Source organism: Convolutriloba macropyga, chromosome 8, assembly GCF_964194025.1.
Source record: "Convolutriloba macropyga chromosome 8, txConMacr16.3, whole genome shotgun sequence".
Lineage (NCBI taxonomy): Eukaryota > Metazoa > Xenacoelomorpha > Acoela > Convolutidae > Convolutriloba > Convolutriloba macropyga.
In genome coordinates, this window is record NC_134475.1 from 48,029,759 (window position 1) to 48,048,932 (window position 19,174).

The 19,174-nt window shown below is 34.0% G+C and overlaps 1 protein-coding gene across 1 annotated transcript in view; it reads right to left on the minus strand.

Moving 5' to 3' along the window:
- The window catches only part of LOC142345082 (myoferlin-like), a 133,834-nt gene extending 123,837 nt beyond the window's left edge, over positions 1–9,997 (minus strand). The window contains exons 1-3 of the mRNA XM_075397165.1: positions 9,765–9,997; positions 4,724–4,890; positions 3,688–3,859 (exon numbers count right to left, since the gene is read on the minus strand). Coding sequence (XP_075253280.1) covers positions 3,688–3,859; positions 4,724–4,731 — 180 coding nt within the window. The 5' untranslated portion in view covers positions 4,732–4,890; positions 9,765–9,997. The remainder of the gene's footprint in view (positions 1–3,687; positions 3,860–4,723; positions 4,891–9,764) is intronic.
- Between the last annotated feature and the right edge of the window lie 9,177 nt (positions 9,998–19,174).

Sequence of the window (19,174 nt, forward strand, 5' to 3'; positions counted from 1 at the left end):
ATAGCAACTTCTAAGTATAAGGAATGTTTCTTCTCGCTAATCGTACTTAACCGATTAATTTGTTTTGATGATCGTAGGTACTTTACAGAGGCCGCATAATGGTGGCAATTAAAATGCAAAGAATTTTGCTAAAGTCTGATAATTAGGTTCTGATTATACTAATAGATACTAAATAGTTTCCGATGATGGGTTGTATTGGCTGATTTTTGAGTATTTGTCGGGCATATTTTGATATTAGGAATTTTGTTTTAACAGCATTTCCAAACAATATTTCTTAAAAAACTCGATGATTATATTTAAATTTATTCTGAATTAGCATTAAACATAATTATGGAATGGATTGAAATTTAGTAATGAGCTTTGCTAAAGGAAAAACAGTAAGAAACTTAAAAAAATAGATTCGTCACCCTTTCCTATGAAAAAGTAAATTAATTTTTAGCTGAATGTTACTCCTCTATTGCGATATATGGTAACTGTAATGACTAATTTTACCTTTTATTATGCTATACAAAACTACTATAAAGATTTCTCGGATGTAAATCGTGAAAGATCTTGCGGGATTGCGCACAATCTTTCCAAAATTCTCGCAAGATCTAACAAGATTGTTATCCGCACGCAAGTCGAGTAAAGACACGCAACTAGTCGGTTCATGTAGGTTGAAGAAAAAATTATTTTTTGTTGAGGCGGTAAGAAGCAAACCCTTGTCCAGTAGTGGTTCCTTCTAAACGTACGAAAGTCGTCGGTATGTTCACTTCTATTTAGACAAACGCGACGAAAACCGTTGCTTTTTTCATCGCTATCGTTGGTATATTCGCTTTTTAAACGTAGGATATATCCGGTATATTCGCTCGGTATTGTTCGGTATTTGCAATTTTAAAGAGTTAAGATATTGTTGGCATGTTCGGTTTCAAGACGAGAGAAATGATGAAAAAAGGCTTATTTTCTTGATCTCTCATGGTCGGGTCAAGAATTGGTAAGTGTTAATTAATGACTGAATCCCTATCAATTTTCAAGAAACCTTTGATAAAAAGTTTTGCCTGAAAACAAACGAAAAAAGACTATAAACAAAAAAACTTAGACTTAGTAAGGAAAAATTGACGATTTCTTATGTTTGAAACCGAAGATACAGAATCCAATAAATTGAACTTTCTGACATTTTCTTACCTTTTGAAACCGAGCGAAGCGAACATTTCTAAAGTTTAAAAAACATAGCTGGCAGATTGCCAGAAAATAGCCGCAATAGATTCGTAGATCTGCAGTCTAAAATAACAGTAAAAAAGACAGACCGAAAAAATTCGTCTTTTCAATGAAGTCTGATCTGTTATATTTGCATAAGTTTATTGCTGCCTCTATTAGCTGCTCTCTAATAACCTTCATTTAGAGAGAGACACACACCCATTTGACCTTATCTCTTTGGATTGAAGTAAATAAAAGTCAATTTCAAAGTGCGGAAGTCATTTTTGTGAGTGAGGTAAGTCAAGTGTGACCAAAAATTTAAATCACGCCCATGAACAAAGAACACGCTCCACTAAGAGCAAAAAATGACGTCACACATGCAATTCAGTTAAAATTGCATGAACGAATGAGCAAAAAGTGACTGTGACGTCATATGGTCGTAACAAAAATCATGACGACGAAATAAAAAAAAACATAGCAGGACAAGTCCTGACGTACAATTCAAAGAATTTTCACTGACTAAACAGAAAAACTAGACCTAGAATGGACTATGAGTGAATTGAAAAAACCATTTTTAAAAAAATCAGATCGAAAAGTAAGAAAAAAAAAACAAAAAATCAATGTCAAAATGCCGCATGTGAACAAAAAAACCACTAGCGAGAATTGAAAATTTAATTCAAACAAAAAACTAGGCCTAGAATGAGCTGTGAATGGATTGGGAAAACCATTTAGAAAAAAATCCTATCCAAAAAATCAAAAAAACAGTAAAAATCGGAGTGAAATTGCCGCATGTGAACAAAAAACCACTACCGAGAAACCGAATTTTTGTTCAAACACCATTTTCGCACTCTACTTTAAAATTAGAGCGAAAAAAATTCACGCCGCAAAACCACTCGCTTTTTCGCTCCACTTCCTGTTTCGGCGTGACCAAAATCACAACTCCAATTTGACTTCAAAAATCATGAAAATGTGTGAACAGATCTTAAAGAAAACATAGCCGGAAGAATTCCGGAAACAACTCGAAGCGAAAATCCATCCAACTACTCGTCCAACGCCATCCAACTACTCATCAAACAAAACGTGCCTTCACTTATTTATGATTATCTTGAAACAAAGTCATGAAACAAAAAATAAAAGCAATAAAATCAAATCTGTTAAAATATGATAAAAAATCTGATCAAATTTTGTTATAAATTGAGATCCCGAAAAAAACTATCTCTGCCAAAATAACTTTATCAAAACAACTAGTACTTACAAAAACCACTCATGTGAATTTTGAAAAAAATACTTGAGGCTAAAATTATGAAAAAAAGCTCTTAAAAACTTTCATTGAAAAACTGGAAAAAGTTACTAATTTTTTTAATATTTCAAAAGCATATAAATCCAAAGAAAAATTCCCTTCAGCCAATAGGGTATCCAGATGCTCACATAACAATACGCAAGTCATAAAAGGCAACGAAACTTAGCTAAAAACCGAAAAAAAAACGAAAAACTGCAAAAAATTAAGAAAAATAGTTCCAATTTTCGCCATTTTTTGTCATATTTCTCAACAAAAAAAAGATTGTTACCCACAAAACTGTAACCAATTGTTATCTTAAAATTGCTCAAGTAGAAGGGGTTCCTTCAATACCCATTTGAGCCAGTAAAACAAAATAATCGTCAAAAAAACGAAAAAATTAGCCAGAAAATCAGCAAATACATTAAAAACCTCCGAATTATCATAAAAATCATATTAGTTTCCAGAAACCTTCAAACTACTACCGAAACCGGCCTAAAATTTAAAAAAATCATAACCAAACTTCTCAACCAAAAAAAATGAAAAAAACTGCTATAAAATGCCGCACGTGAACAAAAAAATTTCGCTCGCTTAGAGAAAATTTTTTCACACATCAATTTCTCGCTCTCTCAAAAACAGCGGTATGAACAAAAACCACTCTCTTTTCGCTCCGCTCTTAATTTTTGTTCAGCCCCAAAATCAATCAAATTTTTTTCACGCGTTTCATTTCCCGCTTCAAAAATCACTCCAATAAAAATGATTAAAAAAAAGGACTTCTCCAATACTCCTCTTCGAGTCGTAAAAAAAGATAGCGCCCCAATACAATTCAAATTCTTTGAATTGTAAAAATTCTTTGAATTGTAAAAAAAGACAGCGCCCCAACACAATTCAAATTCTTTGAATTGTAAAATTTCTTTGAATTGTAAAAAAAGACAGCGCCCCAATACAATTCAAATTCTTTGAATTGTAAAAAAACCAAGAGAAGGCAAATAATAGCCCCAGCTATCGCTGTGCGGCTATTAACAACATATTCTTACGTCCCAGTAGTCCCAGATTGATCGTATCGTTTATTTCTTACGTTTGCAGCCGGACCATACCGGACAAAACAAACGTGCCGGCAATTTCTTACGTGGCAAACCCAAACATACCGAATATTTCTTGCGTCGTTTTTGCTCGGTCTTCTGGACAAGGGAACAGTTGCGAATTCTTTCCTAGAGAGAACGTAAAACATTTACCTCATTCCAGCTCGGGTTGCATGTGTTCTCAATGTGGTTAGTCTTCTTCTGAACTCCCCTGAAAGTCAGAATAGCAAATGGGTCACTCTCCCTTCCTGTCTCCACATTGGGTAGTTTAGAGGCACTCTTCACTGTCACCGTCAACACACCTCCTCCCCCACTATCACCACCCCTGTTATGACAAATCCAATTATCACAAAATTAAATCGTGAAGTTTTGCCAATAAACTTATAGTAGAACCCTATTAATAACTAGTTGTACCCTGGTGAAAAATTGTTGAAGATTTGGTGAAAATTGTTATGTTGGCTTACAGGCAGGCAACCATTTTATTGCGATACAATGTCGAGTGCAAACCTGTAACGAATTTTCTGTATCAGTAACCTGACATTTTTTACAATCTCCATGATTTTCTCACAATTTATATTTTGTTATGTAGATCAAACAACGCCATCCTGTCCATTTATTACGTTTTCATTGATGCTGGGTTAAACGTGGGAAATCTCTTGAAAATTGCAAATTTGAGGAGGACCGATTAGAATTACCCCCCCCCCCCCCCCGCCGCCGCCGCTTATAGGACTTCAACTCAAAGCCCTCCTCCCAATACTGAAACTAAAAATAATAGGTGAGACTATTCTTTTGTGATGAATAACAAAAAGCGCAAAATTAAACTCAAAGTAGGCAGTTACCCCTGGCCGTTCTCCAAGCTGAAGCTTAAACAATTTTTTTCTTTAGACTGTTGCAATAAAATTTTTATTGAAGAATTTGAAAACAATTGAGAATAAATGACAACAGGCTTTATTTTAAGAAAATATACTAGTATATACTAGTACAATATACTAGTATTCAGCAGCTCATAATTATAAACGTTTGAAAATTTTAACTGAAATTATCATTTTGAAATGACTGCAGTTTGAACCATAAAATGAGCATTCATCGGTCCATTTCCTGGCAAAATTTGCAAAATACAAACATCACGAGACAAAACAATTCCATAAACAAAGAGTCTAGCATGAGTATATCTCAAAATTGTACTTACCCCGACATCTCTGCTTGGGTGCCTCAATGCACGAAGGACGCAGACAAGTTGTTATATCTTATTGGTAGTTCTTGTTAAGAAACAAGAGTAGCAACACCCGCACTCGTGCCCCTGTGTAGGGGCAGTGACAACTTGCTTGAGGTAAACCAATCACAGTAATTAATCAGCTGAAACACAACAGCCTTATCAATTGCAGATCTATAATTGAATATTTGACCTGCAGAAATTTCATGTAAAAAGAGCTCCACTATTCGATAAAAAATCTGTAGGGCCAAGTGATAAGATAGCGGATATGATCATTTATGTGACATGACACACCATAAAAAAGTATATTCTACAAAACTGAGAATGCTTATAAATGTAACTGAAACTGTTCTCAAAACTGCTAAAATACATCATTCTTTACCCACTAATTTCTCTACATTTTTCAAAATGCTGGCAACTACTGACAAGCTTTATTCGACAACTTTATCGGATGGCTCCAATTCTTCAAGTTCACATTGTTGTCTAAAATTTGATCCGTATGATTTTTGCTAGCATCTTCAGTCAGTGTCTTTGTATGAGTTGACTTTTGAGTTACATGGTCTTTAGATTTCCTACTCGATTAGAAAATGTTTTTGTCGCCTTGGCTGAATTGTCGTAACTAGCTGTATATTAAACGGTAGCAGCGATCCAAATTAAATTAAAAATTGATCCAAAAAATGATTCCTCTTGTTGTTCAAACCACCCAGCCAAAGACCGTTGCGTTGACGAAAAAAAGCAATTTCAATGAGAGTAGTAAACAACTAAAGCTCACAGAATTTTGGCTACAAAATAAAGCCATTTTTAGTTAAGAAATAACGGATGAGAAAATTTTATAATTATGCGTTAGCTACTTATTCACAAGAGATTTCTAGATTACAATGAATTGCTAGATTGAACAAGTGGGTAAAACATCAAACCCGCACAATTTAAAAATCAAAATGAACCAGTAGTCATCAATCAATCAAAACAAATCAGAAAACCAAGCTAAATCAAGCTTGTGCTTGAATACTAAGCGCCGAGTGCTTGAGGGTAAATTTGAAAACTTTTGTTATATTTTACTATTGAAGAGTTCGAAAATCAAATTTATATTAACCATAAATTGCCGTTCCGCAATTCCAATAATTCTTTGGATGGTCGAAGCTGTAGAGATTAATCATCTGTTGTCATAAATGAGGATCGTATTCATGCACAACTTTGCATCGATATTTCATTTTGATACGTTGTTAATGGAATACCGTGTTTTTGAATGACAGGGATGTGTGTGCGTAGTTATTTTAAGCTTCATTGGGGCTGTGAAGGTATAATTTTCAGAAATTTATTGGCAACATAGACTGTAGACTCTGTGATGTGAAATTATACGGGTTGTAATCCAAATACTATAGCTTTAACCGAAAAATCGGATAGGAAAAAATTAAACCAAAACTAGAAGAAGACTGTTGTTGCTGAAGTAAAAGAAACACTAAGTTGGATTCTGACTACATTGAAAGTTAAAATTCTTTATTTGTTTCAGCAGTTTCATCTTGTTTTGATGACGTCATGAATTGTTCTATTGTTTGAAATTCTGTAGAAATGAACGCTGGATACTCTGACCTCAGACATGATGATTATGTAATTCTAACCAAGTTTTTTGTTTGAAGCTCAAAACTATAATCGATAAATGTTTCAAGTTGGTAGAGAGGTCCAGCTAGTTTGACTGCTGGTGTGTTTAGTACTTCAGTCGATGTCTTTGTTTCAAACGATCGTGCTTGATCGTCTTTTCTATTGTGGCATTTTACAATTGGACCCATTGGTTAAAGACCTCTCGGAGTGAACTCGTGTAATGACCAGATGAAATCTCTTTCTTTCAATTCCGCTGATCCTGCTCTTCACTTTTGACTGATCAGATTAACGGTGCACTCCTTTTGCAAAGATTTCCAAATTTGACGTCAGTGATGCTAAAGGGCCGTGAGAGCGTCTTTATAAAACTTATTAGGGGTTAGTGCTTCTTCACCGTTTGTGTACGAGGACACATATGCGATTGGTATGGATTTGAGCTATGTCTCGGCTAGAATGGTTTTAAAAATTCCAACTTTGAATTGTTGGCGGCCTAATATTATTAGCAACGTGCGTTTGAGGTAGAGGTGGATTCAGTTTCCATGTAGGCTATTTTAGAGTGCTTTAATCTGCCTTCTGCTCGTATTAAACCTTCTTTGTCTACAAAGGGAATGAATTGTAATAACTTAACCGATTCCTCTAATTCTTTACCTTGCTAATGTGGGTTCAGCTTTCAGAGAAGGTTCCGTGCTGCAATTGTCTCAGTAGGTGGCGTCGTTCATCTTAATAGCTGTTAGTGACTGGTTGTTCTCGAAAGATATTGACTGCTTTCGTCACGGTTTCTGTGCGTTGCATTATTTTATTCCAGCTAGAGAAATCATTCAGGTAAATTGCTGTATTTGAAGTTTCTGAATGTGAAAGGTTCGTGGTTGCAAATCCCTGATCTCTTTGGAAACTTGGGACGGGAATTTCAAGGAGAAATTTTTGGTGATGACAGCTATTTTTCTTTCAAGTCTGTTAATGGTAGTCCTCTTGTTACATGCTTTGCATGGTTGATTTTACCGGGTAAAAACTTCCGGTGTTCTTTCTGAAACTTATTTGAAATTTTTGCAATTCTTTTTGCTACAAAGTAACTGGCGCATTGCCGATTTAATCTAAACTGAATTTGCCATAATGTCCGTAACGATTTGATTTTTGTCAAACTTAAGTCACTTTTCATCGAAAAGAAAGAAAGTTCAACCCCCACGACTACTAATTCAAGTTCTATCTTCGAGCTGGTTGTTCGTTTAATTGGTACAACTCGCGTTGCTAACCACATACTGGGTTGTTATTTCTGCGCTGCTTGATCTGATCTAAATTGTGGCCGCTTTTGCAGTACTTGATGCGTCGCAAAATATGTGCAGTTCATGCTTGGCATCTGACATAGGAACCAGGCACCTGCTAACAGAAATGTCTGGCATCTGTTCAAATTCGTCAACCTAATGCTTCAAGTCGTGTTGAACTTCTCTTGGTATCTAACTATTCCATCTGTAACATTTTTCACTGTCGATTGAAGAATGCATCGTACACTAATTGAAAACGGTGTGACAATTCCAAGGGGATCAAACAATGATGAGGCGAGGGACAACAGTTCACAATTTTGCTTGTTGCTGACAAAAACTTTTAAATCTGGTTTGCTACTGATAAAAATGGCTCCCCTTGCATACTAAGTTTGTCCGAAAATACGTTGTTCTATGACTGTGTCTGCGTTTTCTCCAGGTGTTTTCATAATTTTTAGTAGGCAGCTAAGATCATTTAAGTGAAAAAGTGGAACCAAACTTTTATTTTATTACTATAAAAAATTTACAAGGACCATTCGTAAACCTTTACACGCAGCAGACCATGTCTTGGAAATAAACCGTACAACCGCATTTACACTTCATTTCCATCAAAGTCCATGCTGGGAAAGGTTCTACAAGTCTTTCAGTTCAGCCCAGATTTTTGGAAGTTTTACTAATCAGTAGACTTTTTTATCAGAAAGAAAACAGAGTTGTTGCATCTACAGCTTCTCGCTTTCTTATTTATTATTCTGGTGTTTGAAGAAAGTTGTGATTAAAGACCAAGAACAAAAAATCAGTCGTGAACACCTAATTAGTTTAAAATAATCCACAGGGAAATCTCTGAGTCGTATAGGTCGAACTTACGGTGTTTTTGTCTAAAGACCATTTTTTCAAGCAAGTTTTTAGTTTTACGTTAACATATAAACAAGTGAACTTGTCAACCTTTTTCTCATTATATCCAGGACATGGAAATTTTGAAGTAACAAAATTATTTCGTTACGCCGCAAAACATTTGTTTGGAACTTTTCGGCTGATTTGACCGAATCGTGGACTAATGACAACATTTCTGTCATTACTTTCATTGTCTTTTATATATCCAATTAGCATATAATTAGAGTTCTCATCATTAATAATAATGATCTAAGACACTATAGAAACTATATTTTGTTAATTACCAAATTATGTGTACCTTCAAGCCAGAGTTTTGCTTTTTTCATCCGCAATTAGTAAAATAAAAAATTTTTGTCGTATCAAAAATCAATTAGGTTTATTTTAATTTCTACTTAATTGGCGCTTTTTAGCAGGTTTCGTTCGACGATAGCTCAAAAGCCTAAATCGAGGACAAAAGTGACGAATTATTGGAAACATTTCGAAACTTACTCAGTTTTTGCCAAAATTTGCCTTACTTTCACTGTTTTCCTTGCTCGTTTACAACTATAATCTTAAAACATGGACCGTAAAAAAACCCAGACAAAACTAAGCAAGTTTGTTTCGTGTACGTTTTACGACGTAATAGTTTCATTGTTCTCAGCGGAAATTGACCACAGTTTTAGCAATTTTTATAAAATGGAAGCTAAAAAATTGTGCATGTTTCTAAAATCCATATAAATCTATTAGTAAATTTGTAATCTCCTAAGACCAATACTAGTCTTATAAGTTCATTATCAACCTGACATATCAGGAAAAACAGTCGACATAGCTAGCAGCTATAGTTTTAGTCTTGTTCTAGTGTTTGTTACCTTTCGAACGTTTTCGTATCATTTCTATTTATACGTTTAAAGAGCTCGCAACTCTTGGCAAAACCCCTGAGTGAGAAATGGCCAATATTGATTGATAGTTTGAGACTGTATCAAAACTTGCTATAGATTACTAAGCATAAAAATTGATTATCCGATTTCCGATTTAGTAACGGGATCTTGGGATTTTCTCTGTTTTTGCTCTTTAGACTTGTATTTCGGCAAGCAAACTCTTTCAGGCTAGCAGATGGTTTCCACAGAGTGGTCCGGACGAGACATGCAGACAAAATCGGATATATTTTACTTAGAAGGTTCTTTCAAAAAGTGGGTTTTAACAGAAAAAATATCAAAATTCAATTACAATGACCCGTATAAAAATTGGGAGCTACCCATTAGACTAAAAGAAATTGAATAACATGACATACTTACTTGATCTCAAAATACGGTCACAGTTATGTGTCTCAAATCGAAATAAGTTATAAATGTCACATCTATAAATAATAGAGCTGATAAACTCAGTAATATGTTTAAAAAGTTATTAAAAAGCTCAGTGTGGACATAGTGCAACAATGTTCACTCCATCTATGGTTAGTAATAAATAACAAAAGAGAGAATGAATTTCAATGGCCACCACAGTCAGTCACTATTTTATTTTATTTTTATAATGTGTTGTTAATTTGAATTTATTCACACTGTTTAGTTTTTCCAATTCTGAAGTTGAGGCACAAGTGTTGCTGCTCTTTTACATACACTCACATACAAATATCCTCGATATAAAACACACAGACATACTGTGTTCAAAAGTAACTTCTGTTTCATTTTCCATTCTTTCATACATTTCTCTCAAAATAAAACTTGAAAACTATCCTCGCTATAATTTTTATGGCTTTCTTTTCCTAACATAATAGCCGGCCATAACTTTCAACTTGCATGCATGAATGAACGCGCTTTCGCTTTCAAACAAAGTATTATTGTTATTATCACATTTAAAATATAAGCTGTAAACATAGACGCATAGTTTGACAAAAAAAACTCACGCTGCGAGAAAAAGTATGGAAAAGGAGTTTCCATAACTCTCACGTTATTGTGTTAAGATAAAATTGGCTTTAGTTTTTAATTAATTTAGTCTTCATGGCGCTACGCGCGCAAACATATGTTACGCTGACGCAATGTACAAGCTTTTGTATTTGATCTGACGCTAGTTGAACAAATTGAAATTGAAGTGTGGGTTTCAAAAAGTGCATGCAAGAGGACGGCGTTGCGTTTTTTGTACTTCGAGGAGGTCAAGTTAACATTAATTAAGATATTGTCCAATAATTAAACTTTTGAGGTTCTCTTGCTATATGTTTCAAACGTATATTGTAGCAGTTGAAATACTGGATGTACGCCTCCAGCCAGTCAGAGACTGAGAAGACACTATTCTCTTTTATATAGCGCTAACTCTACTATTCATAGTCAGTCTATTAGATAATTGCATGATATGTGTACCTTTGACTCCGGTGCTGTATTGTATTACCACCGTATTAATAGAAGTTTACCTTCTTGCTTTCATAGAGTCGGTTAGTCTGAGAGAACTAGGTAAGCCTACTTCGCGCGTAGAATATCTGCCTTAATATCAAACGCATTCATTACTAATTACAGAGCAACAACGAAAATATCTTTTCTGTCCCCCCATCCTAAATAACCAGTCTGTTTGCACCCTACAGTGATCACACTTTAGACATAGATCATCAAACAGGTCCCAAGTATCAGCGCATAGTTGGAGTCAGCATTTATTAAATATTTGTGTCGTCTATATGTTACAAAAATTTGATGTCGTCTAAGTTGAAACGCCGCCGCGTTAAGCCAAATGAGAAAAAAATCGTATGCCAAGGGGGATATCACGTTTGGTTGTGATAGATAGACAATAAGTCCCAAGCGCCTCAGACATGACTATGACCAGTGTGGCAGAATATGGAATCTAGAATTATACTATGGCGAACTTCAGAGTCAATTGAGCACACGAAGAGCAGTGGTTTACATTTCTTGACCAATCAGATTTGCTTAAAATTCTATGTTTTGGTACGTTTAATGGCTGAGACGTCACCGCCAAAAAACAGGAACAACACATTATTCTCTGAGCTCACATTATAACCAATGTATAATTACAGTACAGCACCTTGCGCATAATTTTATAGGTGAACTGTGCCAGTAGTTTCAACCAAACAGTGACAAAACCGAATGAGCAAAAAATTGGAGCTTAGAATTGATTGAGATAATCTTACTTAATTTAAATTTTTAAATTTTATAAAGGGAATTAATCGCATCTTTTCAACAATTGCCCCCCTTTTTGCAAAATGGGGGCTATTCTTGAATAGAATTTAAGCGAGCGATTTATTAACCAATCAGAGATGACTAAAAACTTTATACGAATGCGCATACTATCTTAACCTAAATAGAATAATACGCTATGCTATGGCAATTAGCCGAATTGGAATACAAATCGAAACGAATTTCCGAGTGGCGGGTCGGTGGGCTCGCTTCGCCGCGATAACCGACCCGCGATTTCCAGATTGCATCCGACAGCGCACGAGAGGCGTGGCCGTGATCAGCGGTGCGCGATTCCGCTTAAACTCGTATTCGGCTATCTAAACTATAGGCCAAGTAATATTGTAGTAAAGTATAGCAGAGAAGGGGGCGATTCTGCCAGTAAGGGGGGATTGTTGAAAAGATCCAATTAAACTGTTGCCGTCGCTTGATTATCTATATTATGTGATTGTGGTGCTATCCATGGGGCCTTTGCGCGGTGGAGGAAGGTGGGAGGATGCACATAGATAGAGTTTCATCACGTTGTTATGTTCGTTTTTCAACCCAAAAATTTGCTTTGAAATAACGCAGTTGAATTAGGCAAACCAAATCGTGAGAAAATTTTTCTAATTTTTGTTATATGACATTCTACTTTAACAAACCACTCTTTTTCGCTCACTAACATTTTTAAAAATCTACTTTTTTGACAAATTTCGCACATTTATTATATTTGTAATTAAACGAGATGTTATTTATCATGGCAATCAACTCTCCTTGTCCACTGAAACCACAAAAAAGAGTTGAACTCCTCAAATCTGTGCTCCCCAATTAATAAGTCTACAATTACTTTAAACTCCTCGGTCGTCCAAGATCAATTCGTCAAATACCAGTTGGTAGTGCTTAATTCCAAAGCAGATATCAAAATTTGCTCCTCTATGAATCTCAATGACAAATATAAAATGTGAGAAATATTGTGGGATTTCCTAATACGAAGGATCTCCAAAATTTTGTTCTTCTTGTAGTACGCAAAAACCTACAATGTTTAGCCAATGTGAAAAACCTAGGATTTGAAATTAAGGTATGGTTTTGCACCAATTCGTCCAACCGATAGACTTTAATAAGATATGTGTGAAAGCAATTGGTCTCCCGAGATCAGTTAAACGACAATTCTTAATGTTCTTTTATACTTTCAATTTTTTTGTGCTTTTCATAGTAGGTTTTGTAATTTCAAATTAAATCTTTTAATTAATTTAATGGAAAATTTAGGCCGTTTGATTTGTATTATCCGTTGAGCAGAATTAACTCTATATTTTTCTACTTTCTTTCAGATATTTAAGGAACTAGAAAACATCAAAAATAATTACTAACTCAAACAAGGAGGGTCGGTAATGTGCGTACGCACAATGGTCCGTCACCGCTCATTCACATTGTTGACTTAATTGGCCACCAAATGATGGAGATAAAAAAATTTTCAATAACATACATATCTTCAATACGCAACTAACGGAATACAAAAATGCCACTCTAGAAGACCGACGAAACTTGTTGTTAATAGGACTACTAGAAAAGGCAATAATAAAAGTCAAATAAATATCAATTTGAATATATTACTTTATTTAAATATTTTTAAATTTAAACAAATATCGATTTTAAAGAAAGTAATAACAAATCAAACTCACATCAGATGAAACCTGAAGAACAATTTAAACAATACTTCATTAGAAAAGATATGGGACCCGTACCCAATGCTACTGGGTAACAAAAAAAGATCAAAAAGTTGCGAAGTTCAAAAATACAATTCAATTTTTGAAAACAGTTAATTGCAAAGTGATTAATATCAATATATTTTAACTGAACTCACTACATTTTCTTTCATATCTCCATAGGACGCAATGAGACCTGTCATTAGACAGTGTACATTAAACAACTACAAATAGAAGGGCAAATACCGGCAGAACTAAAAAGTTCAATTAAACTTTGCGCGAAATGACAGTGAGACCGTTGAAATCATAAATTGTCACTAAGAGCATTAATAATGTTCAATTGCGCAAATTTTTAAGGTGGTGGGAACTACCATTAATGGTATAATTCATAAAGAAAAGAAAAATCCTTTAAAATGTACAAGTATTTAAAAATCTCGTAATTTATGAAATCTCGTACTAATAGTAGTACCAAAGCCGATAAAATGGTTGAAATTAAAATCGTTACATAGATCAAATTCTAGCTTACAAAATTTCAAACAATTTTCACGATCCCAAGGTTCAAGGCCCTACAATTAAAATATTTCATTTGCGATAACTGTAAATCGTAACTTGCTTCTCATCTGAGCATCAACGGGACTTGCCTATATCAGGACTACGTAGAAATGACAACGAAAAGAATTCCAAAAAATGAACAGTATAGAAATCTCGAAACTTTTTTATGAAAATAAGTGGTGGAAGCCATCAGTCAAAACATATAACCAACAGAAAAAAATGATTGAATAAATAAAAGTCCTTGAGACTTCTTATTAGTGAGATTGAGTTACATGGTGACCAAAATGAGACCAAAAAGGGGATAGTTGAAAAAAATCTTTTTTTTTCAAAAAAGTTGAAAGTCATTAAAACAAATAGCTTAAACGAAATCCTTAAAAAAGTTCAGCTAAACGTCCTGGGGAAGCAAGGTAGACCTATCATTATCATGGATTCAACCCTGCTCTATCTTTGAAGATGAAATCAATAACTTTATCGTTAACAATTTCAACATTATTTAGAAAAAATGGAAAATTTGGCATAAAATGCGGAAGCTGTGAATCAAAGCAACGGAAAATTGTCTACTATTCGCAAAACTTCAAACCTTGATAAATCTATGTAAAAAGCGAAAAAACAAAAATCTTTTTAATTCCATATTCTATGGTGGACGGGCGTTCTAATGATACCACTCACAACTCTCTACGATGATTATATCGTTATATCGATCGATCAAAATTGACTGAACAAAAAACCCATTTGAGTTTATAGTTCCTCCCCCCACTAAAGTGGGTCGGAACAACTAAGTGAAGCGAAATCGCCTCATAACAGTTAAACGTGAATTCCTTTTGTTGTTTTAGAAATTTTGTTGCAATCTGCCACTACAAAATTCATCGAAAAAGATTTTTGAAGAAACATACAGTAAGACATTTATTGCTGTAGTTAATTTCAGAAAATTTAGCTGTTTTGCGAACATTTTTGATTAGTTGATTTTTTCCACGAAATCGATGGTTTCCACCGTTCTTTTGATTTAACCAACGAAAATTGAACTGTTTCGAAATTTGTTCCAGCTATAACTAATGCTCTAAAGTTTACTTAAAAAACGTTAGAAACAGTTCAGTTTTTCGATTTAACTTTTTTGCGCGTTTTTGAACTTTATTTTAAAATAATTATCTCCTGAACTGTCAGCTGTCCCATTCACTAATTAAATACACAATGACAGCGGCATGTTCAATGAAAAATTTAGTTTCCGTTTTTTGTTAGGATGTTCAATTATCCGAAGAACGTACGTGCCAAACAGCCCCGACTGATTTCGCATTTTTGACGAGTTATCGCTCATAGCGTGCTTGGAGTAACTCGCAGATTGACCCAGGAGTTTTATCAAAATAAATTTCGAATTGTGATATGCAATATTTTATGGCACTATAATCTAACCATGAGAACTAACTTTTTTGTTCCGACCCACATGTGGGGGGCGGAACTATATACTCAAATGGGTTTTTTGTGCAGTCAATTTTGGCCGATCGATATATTCATCGTAGAGAAATGTGAGTGATATCATTAAAAAACTCATCCTGGCTAGAATTCAAAATTAAAAAGATTTTTCTGAATTTCGTTTTTTTCGAGGAGTTATCGATGTTTAAATTTTTGTGTGAACACAGGACATTTTGTTCACTTTTAGCATAATTTTCGTTCAAATTAAGGTTTTTTTTCTGTGAAACTATTAGTTCAAGATTACACTTCATGCTACTAAATGAAACAATTTTGCCTTCCTAATAGACGTAAAGCAATAAAAATGATAGTTTTGGTCTCATAGGTAAGTTTACTATAAAAAAACTCGAATTCCATTTGAGAGCTGTTTGTTTAGAAAACTTTTCGCATTTTTTTGTTTTTTAATCACTTATAGACTAGTCACTTTTAATATCGAAATTTTGTTATTGACAAACCTCACTTACAGTCAAATGAAGCTCAATCAACAAAAAATCCGTTCTCAAGGAGTCGTTCATGTTTTCCTTTGGCTTCTACTCTGACTTTTCGTAATTTTTAATGAAATTTTGATTCTTTTTAATATTTTACTAAAATTGTTAAAAACAATGTTAATTCTTTTACGGTTAAGGACAGAGAAGGGTGGCCAGCTCGTTTTAATTGAGCTTTTTCCTTAATACTTCTGCTAATTTTTTCGGGTTTGATACTTTTTTTAAACTCAAGAAGGGTTCCAAATTAGCTTTTGTTTCCTACTTCGTTTAAATTTGCAGGAAGTAGAGGCCTAACGTCTCTTGTCACAATCTTTGAAAACTCTTTGACAAGATAGCTGTACATTTGTTTCCTGTAGGAGTTTTTTGAAACTAAAATTTAGCCAATTTTTGAAAAATAAACCTAAAAATAAAAAAGCATGACTCATTTGTGGTTTATTGAAATATTTCATTTAATAAATGATCTATTTTGCCGATATATGGACTAATTACTTGTTTTTGTTGTACGCTGACACGAATCAGGGCTAGGGGTCAACTCATTGTGGATTCTTAATCAAAAATTATTCGGATTATATTAAGGCGATCTTTTTCAAATACTTTTTTTGAAGTTTTGTTATTTTATGTTGATTACCGAGATGAAATATTTCAAATGGCGGCCCAATCAATGACTATCAATCCTATTTAATACAAAAAGAGACCATATGAAAACATAGTTTGTCTTCAGAGAAAAGCTCATAGTTTAGATGGCTTTGAAGATGTATTTTCGTAATATTTAAATGATTTCCTTTTGTTTTGGATTCAATTGTAAAAATTTTGGAGCCCCATGACAACGTTTTATTAATTAAAGAATCAACTGGGTTCTTAACGAGCTGCAGGTGAGTTTATACAATGCTTTCAGTTATTATCTAATGCCTCTTATAACTTTGTATTGTATATGTATTTGTTTTAAGAGAATGTTAGTGAAGTTTTGAAATTTGTCAATTTTTAATCTTATTTCTGTCCGAATGTAGTTTAGTCTGAATTTAAATACAGGTCAAAACTTATTCCAAGCGGAGATAAAAACTCTTTATATTGGTATTATTTTCAAGTAATGCTTTTTGGCTTTCTTAGTACGAAATCTGATGAAGTTTTGAGAATTTTCGCATGTTTTCCTGTATTTGAGTAGGTTATTTATTCCATTTCAACTAATCATATAAATTATAGCTCCAATTGGCATTGAAAAATTGCGCAAAATAAAATTTTTAATGACTTTCGTGAATAGCTGATGGTTTTAACGACTGCGAAGCCGTTCTCTCAAAACTTCTTGGACTTTTGTCTTTGCCTGTAATTGAGGTTCTTTTCGTTTTCATACGACATATTCCTGTCAATCAAAAGCCCTAATTGCCTTTATAGACAGCTAAATGAATATATTTACTGATTTTTGGTTCGAGCTAAAAGTTTTAATGACTTTCAGTTATTTAAAGAAAATAATTTTGTTTTTGCCAACATTTGCATATTTTCCAGTATCTGGGTTGTTATTTTTTCTCTTTTCAACTTATCACACTTAATATAGCTGTAACTGGCATTCAAGAAATGCACAAACGAAACTGTTCAATTACTTCAGTTAAGAGTCTGCAGTTTTAACGGCTGCGCATCCGTGCTCTCGCAGAATTTAATTGGATTTTTTTTTCTTTTTGCCTCTAAATGTTCTTTTTGTTGTCGTTCGGTATTTTTATGAAAATTAAAGGATTTGAACGCTTCCACGACTGTTTAACGGAATCTGTTTCCTGATTTCAATTTATAGTTAACGGTTTTAAAGACTTTCAACTGTTTTCTTTATAGAAAACATTTTTGTTATTCCAATTTTTTGTTATCTTTGTCGTCTACAAGTAACTAAGTCTTATTATCGACGGAACTCATATATTTTCTATTGCTCTAAACATTTCTGCTGTTGGTTATGTTTTGGCAGATGTCTATAGAGCTTAGAAATGTGTTTTCATAAGAATTTCGCGAGTTTTCAATGCTGTTCAGTATTTGTGGTTCGTTTTGTTGTATTTTCCACAAAGACGCTTTTCCTAGAAGACCCAGTTAAAATCAAAAGGGACTAACGCAAATCATAAAAGGGCTTTTATCAGTTTAATGTTTTTTATGTTTTTTTTGTATTATAGATATAATGGCTGCAACACTGTGGCTTCGATAAATTGCTTGTGGAATTTCTAGTTTATCCGTATTTGCTGTTTTTGCCGTCCTACGATTTGGCTTCAAAAATAACAAGCACAACTGGATTCCTGAGCAGTTGCTAATTGATCTGTTTTTGTTTAAAGTTCAAAACTTTTGGTTTGTAACTTTTGTAAATATTTCTTAAAAAAGTAGTTGATGTCACTTTTATATTATTTCTTTCAATTTTTTTTAGCTTGGTCTGTAACGATAGGTCGCATCCTATTTCCAGTGGACCAAGATCCAATCTCTATTATATTATATTTTCAACCAATGGTGTCATGGGTTTGGTTCTACGAATTTTTATTTAAAAAATGTGTGATTTTTGGATATCCTCTGATTCTGAGTTTTCTGTTTCCTTTCCACATTATCACATTAATGGTTTGGCCCAATTGGCACTGTTAGTTTTGCAGTCGTCCAGCATATTACGGATAACGACAAGTCCAAATTGCTTCACGTAGAAATTAGCCTCCCTAATGAGCCCAGTTGATACGAAGTGCTTTCAATTCACTCAATTTAAAACTGTTTTTTTTTTCAAAAAAAAAAAGTGAATTGTGTTTTTGAACTCTGTCTTTTTTGCTCTTTATTGTCACCCTGTCACCGAGTCGCATTATTGAGAGATCTTATATCTTATCCAATGAACATCTAATGAAGTAAAGGTTGATTTGTTTAGATCGGGTTTTACAGGATTCCTTCTTCATTTTGTTATTTTCTGTTTCTTAAATATTTTCGAGTTTTGGTCGTAATTAATGTTTGCTAGTATTTGTTTTTGGGTGTATCTCATCCAGTACTCTCATTGAGGGTAAGTCTCATCGGCTCTCTAATCCAGCTTTAATTGTTTGTTTGCTGAAAGATATGAGTTGTTGAACCTCCTCTTTCTCTTCCTCATTTGGTTGACTAATAAATCAAAACGTGGATGGGCGGGGTCGGAACATCATGTGGAACGCACATTACCGAGCCTCCTTGTCAGAATTACTTATTGATTGTGCTGAGAAAATATGTTCGAAGAAAGTTACGTTTTATAAAACAGAACGAAAAAATTCAGTGAGAAACAACACCGTTTAAATAGTGCAATCACTTAGCTTCAGCAAACTCTGAAAATAACCGTTTATTTACGTTTTGCCAAATCATTTTATTCGATATCTCGGTTCGCTGA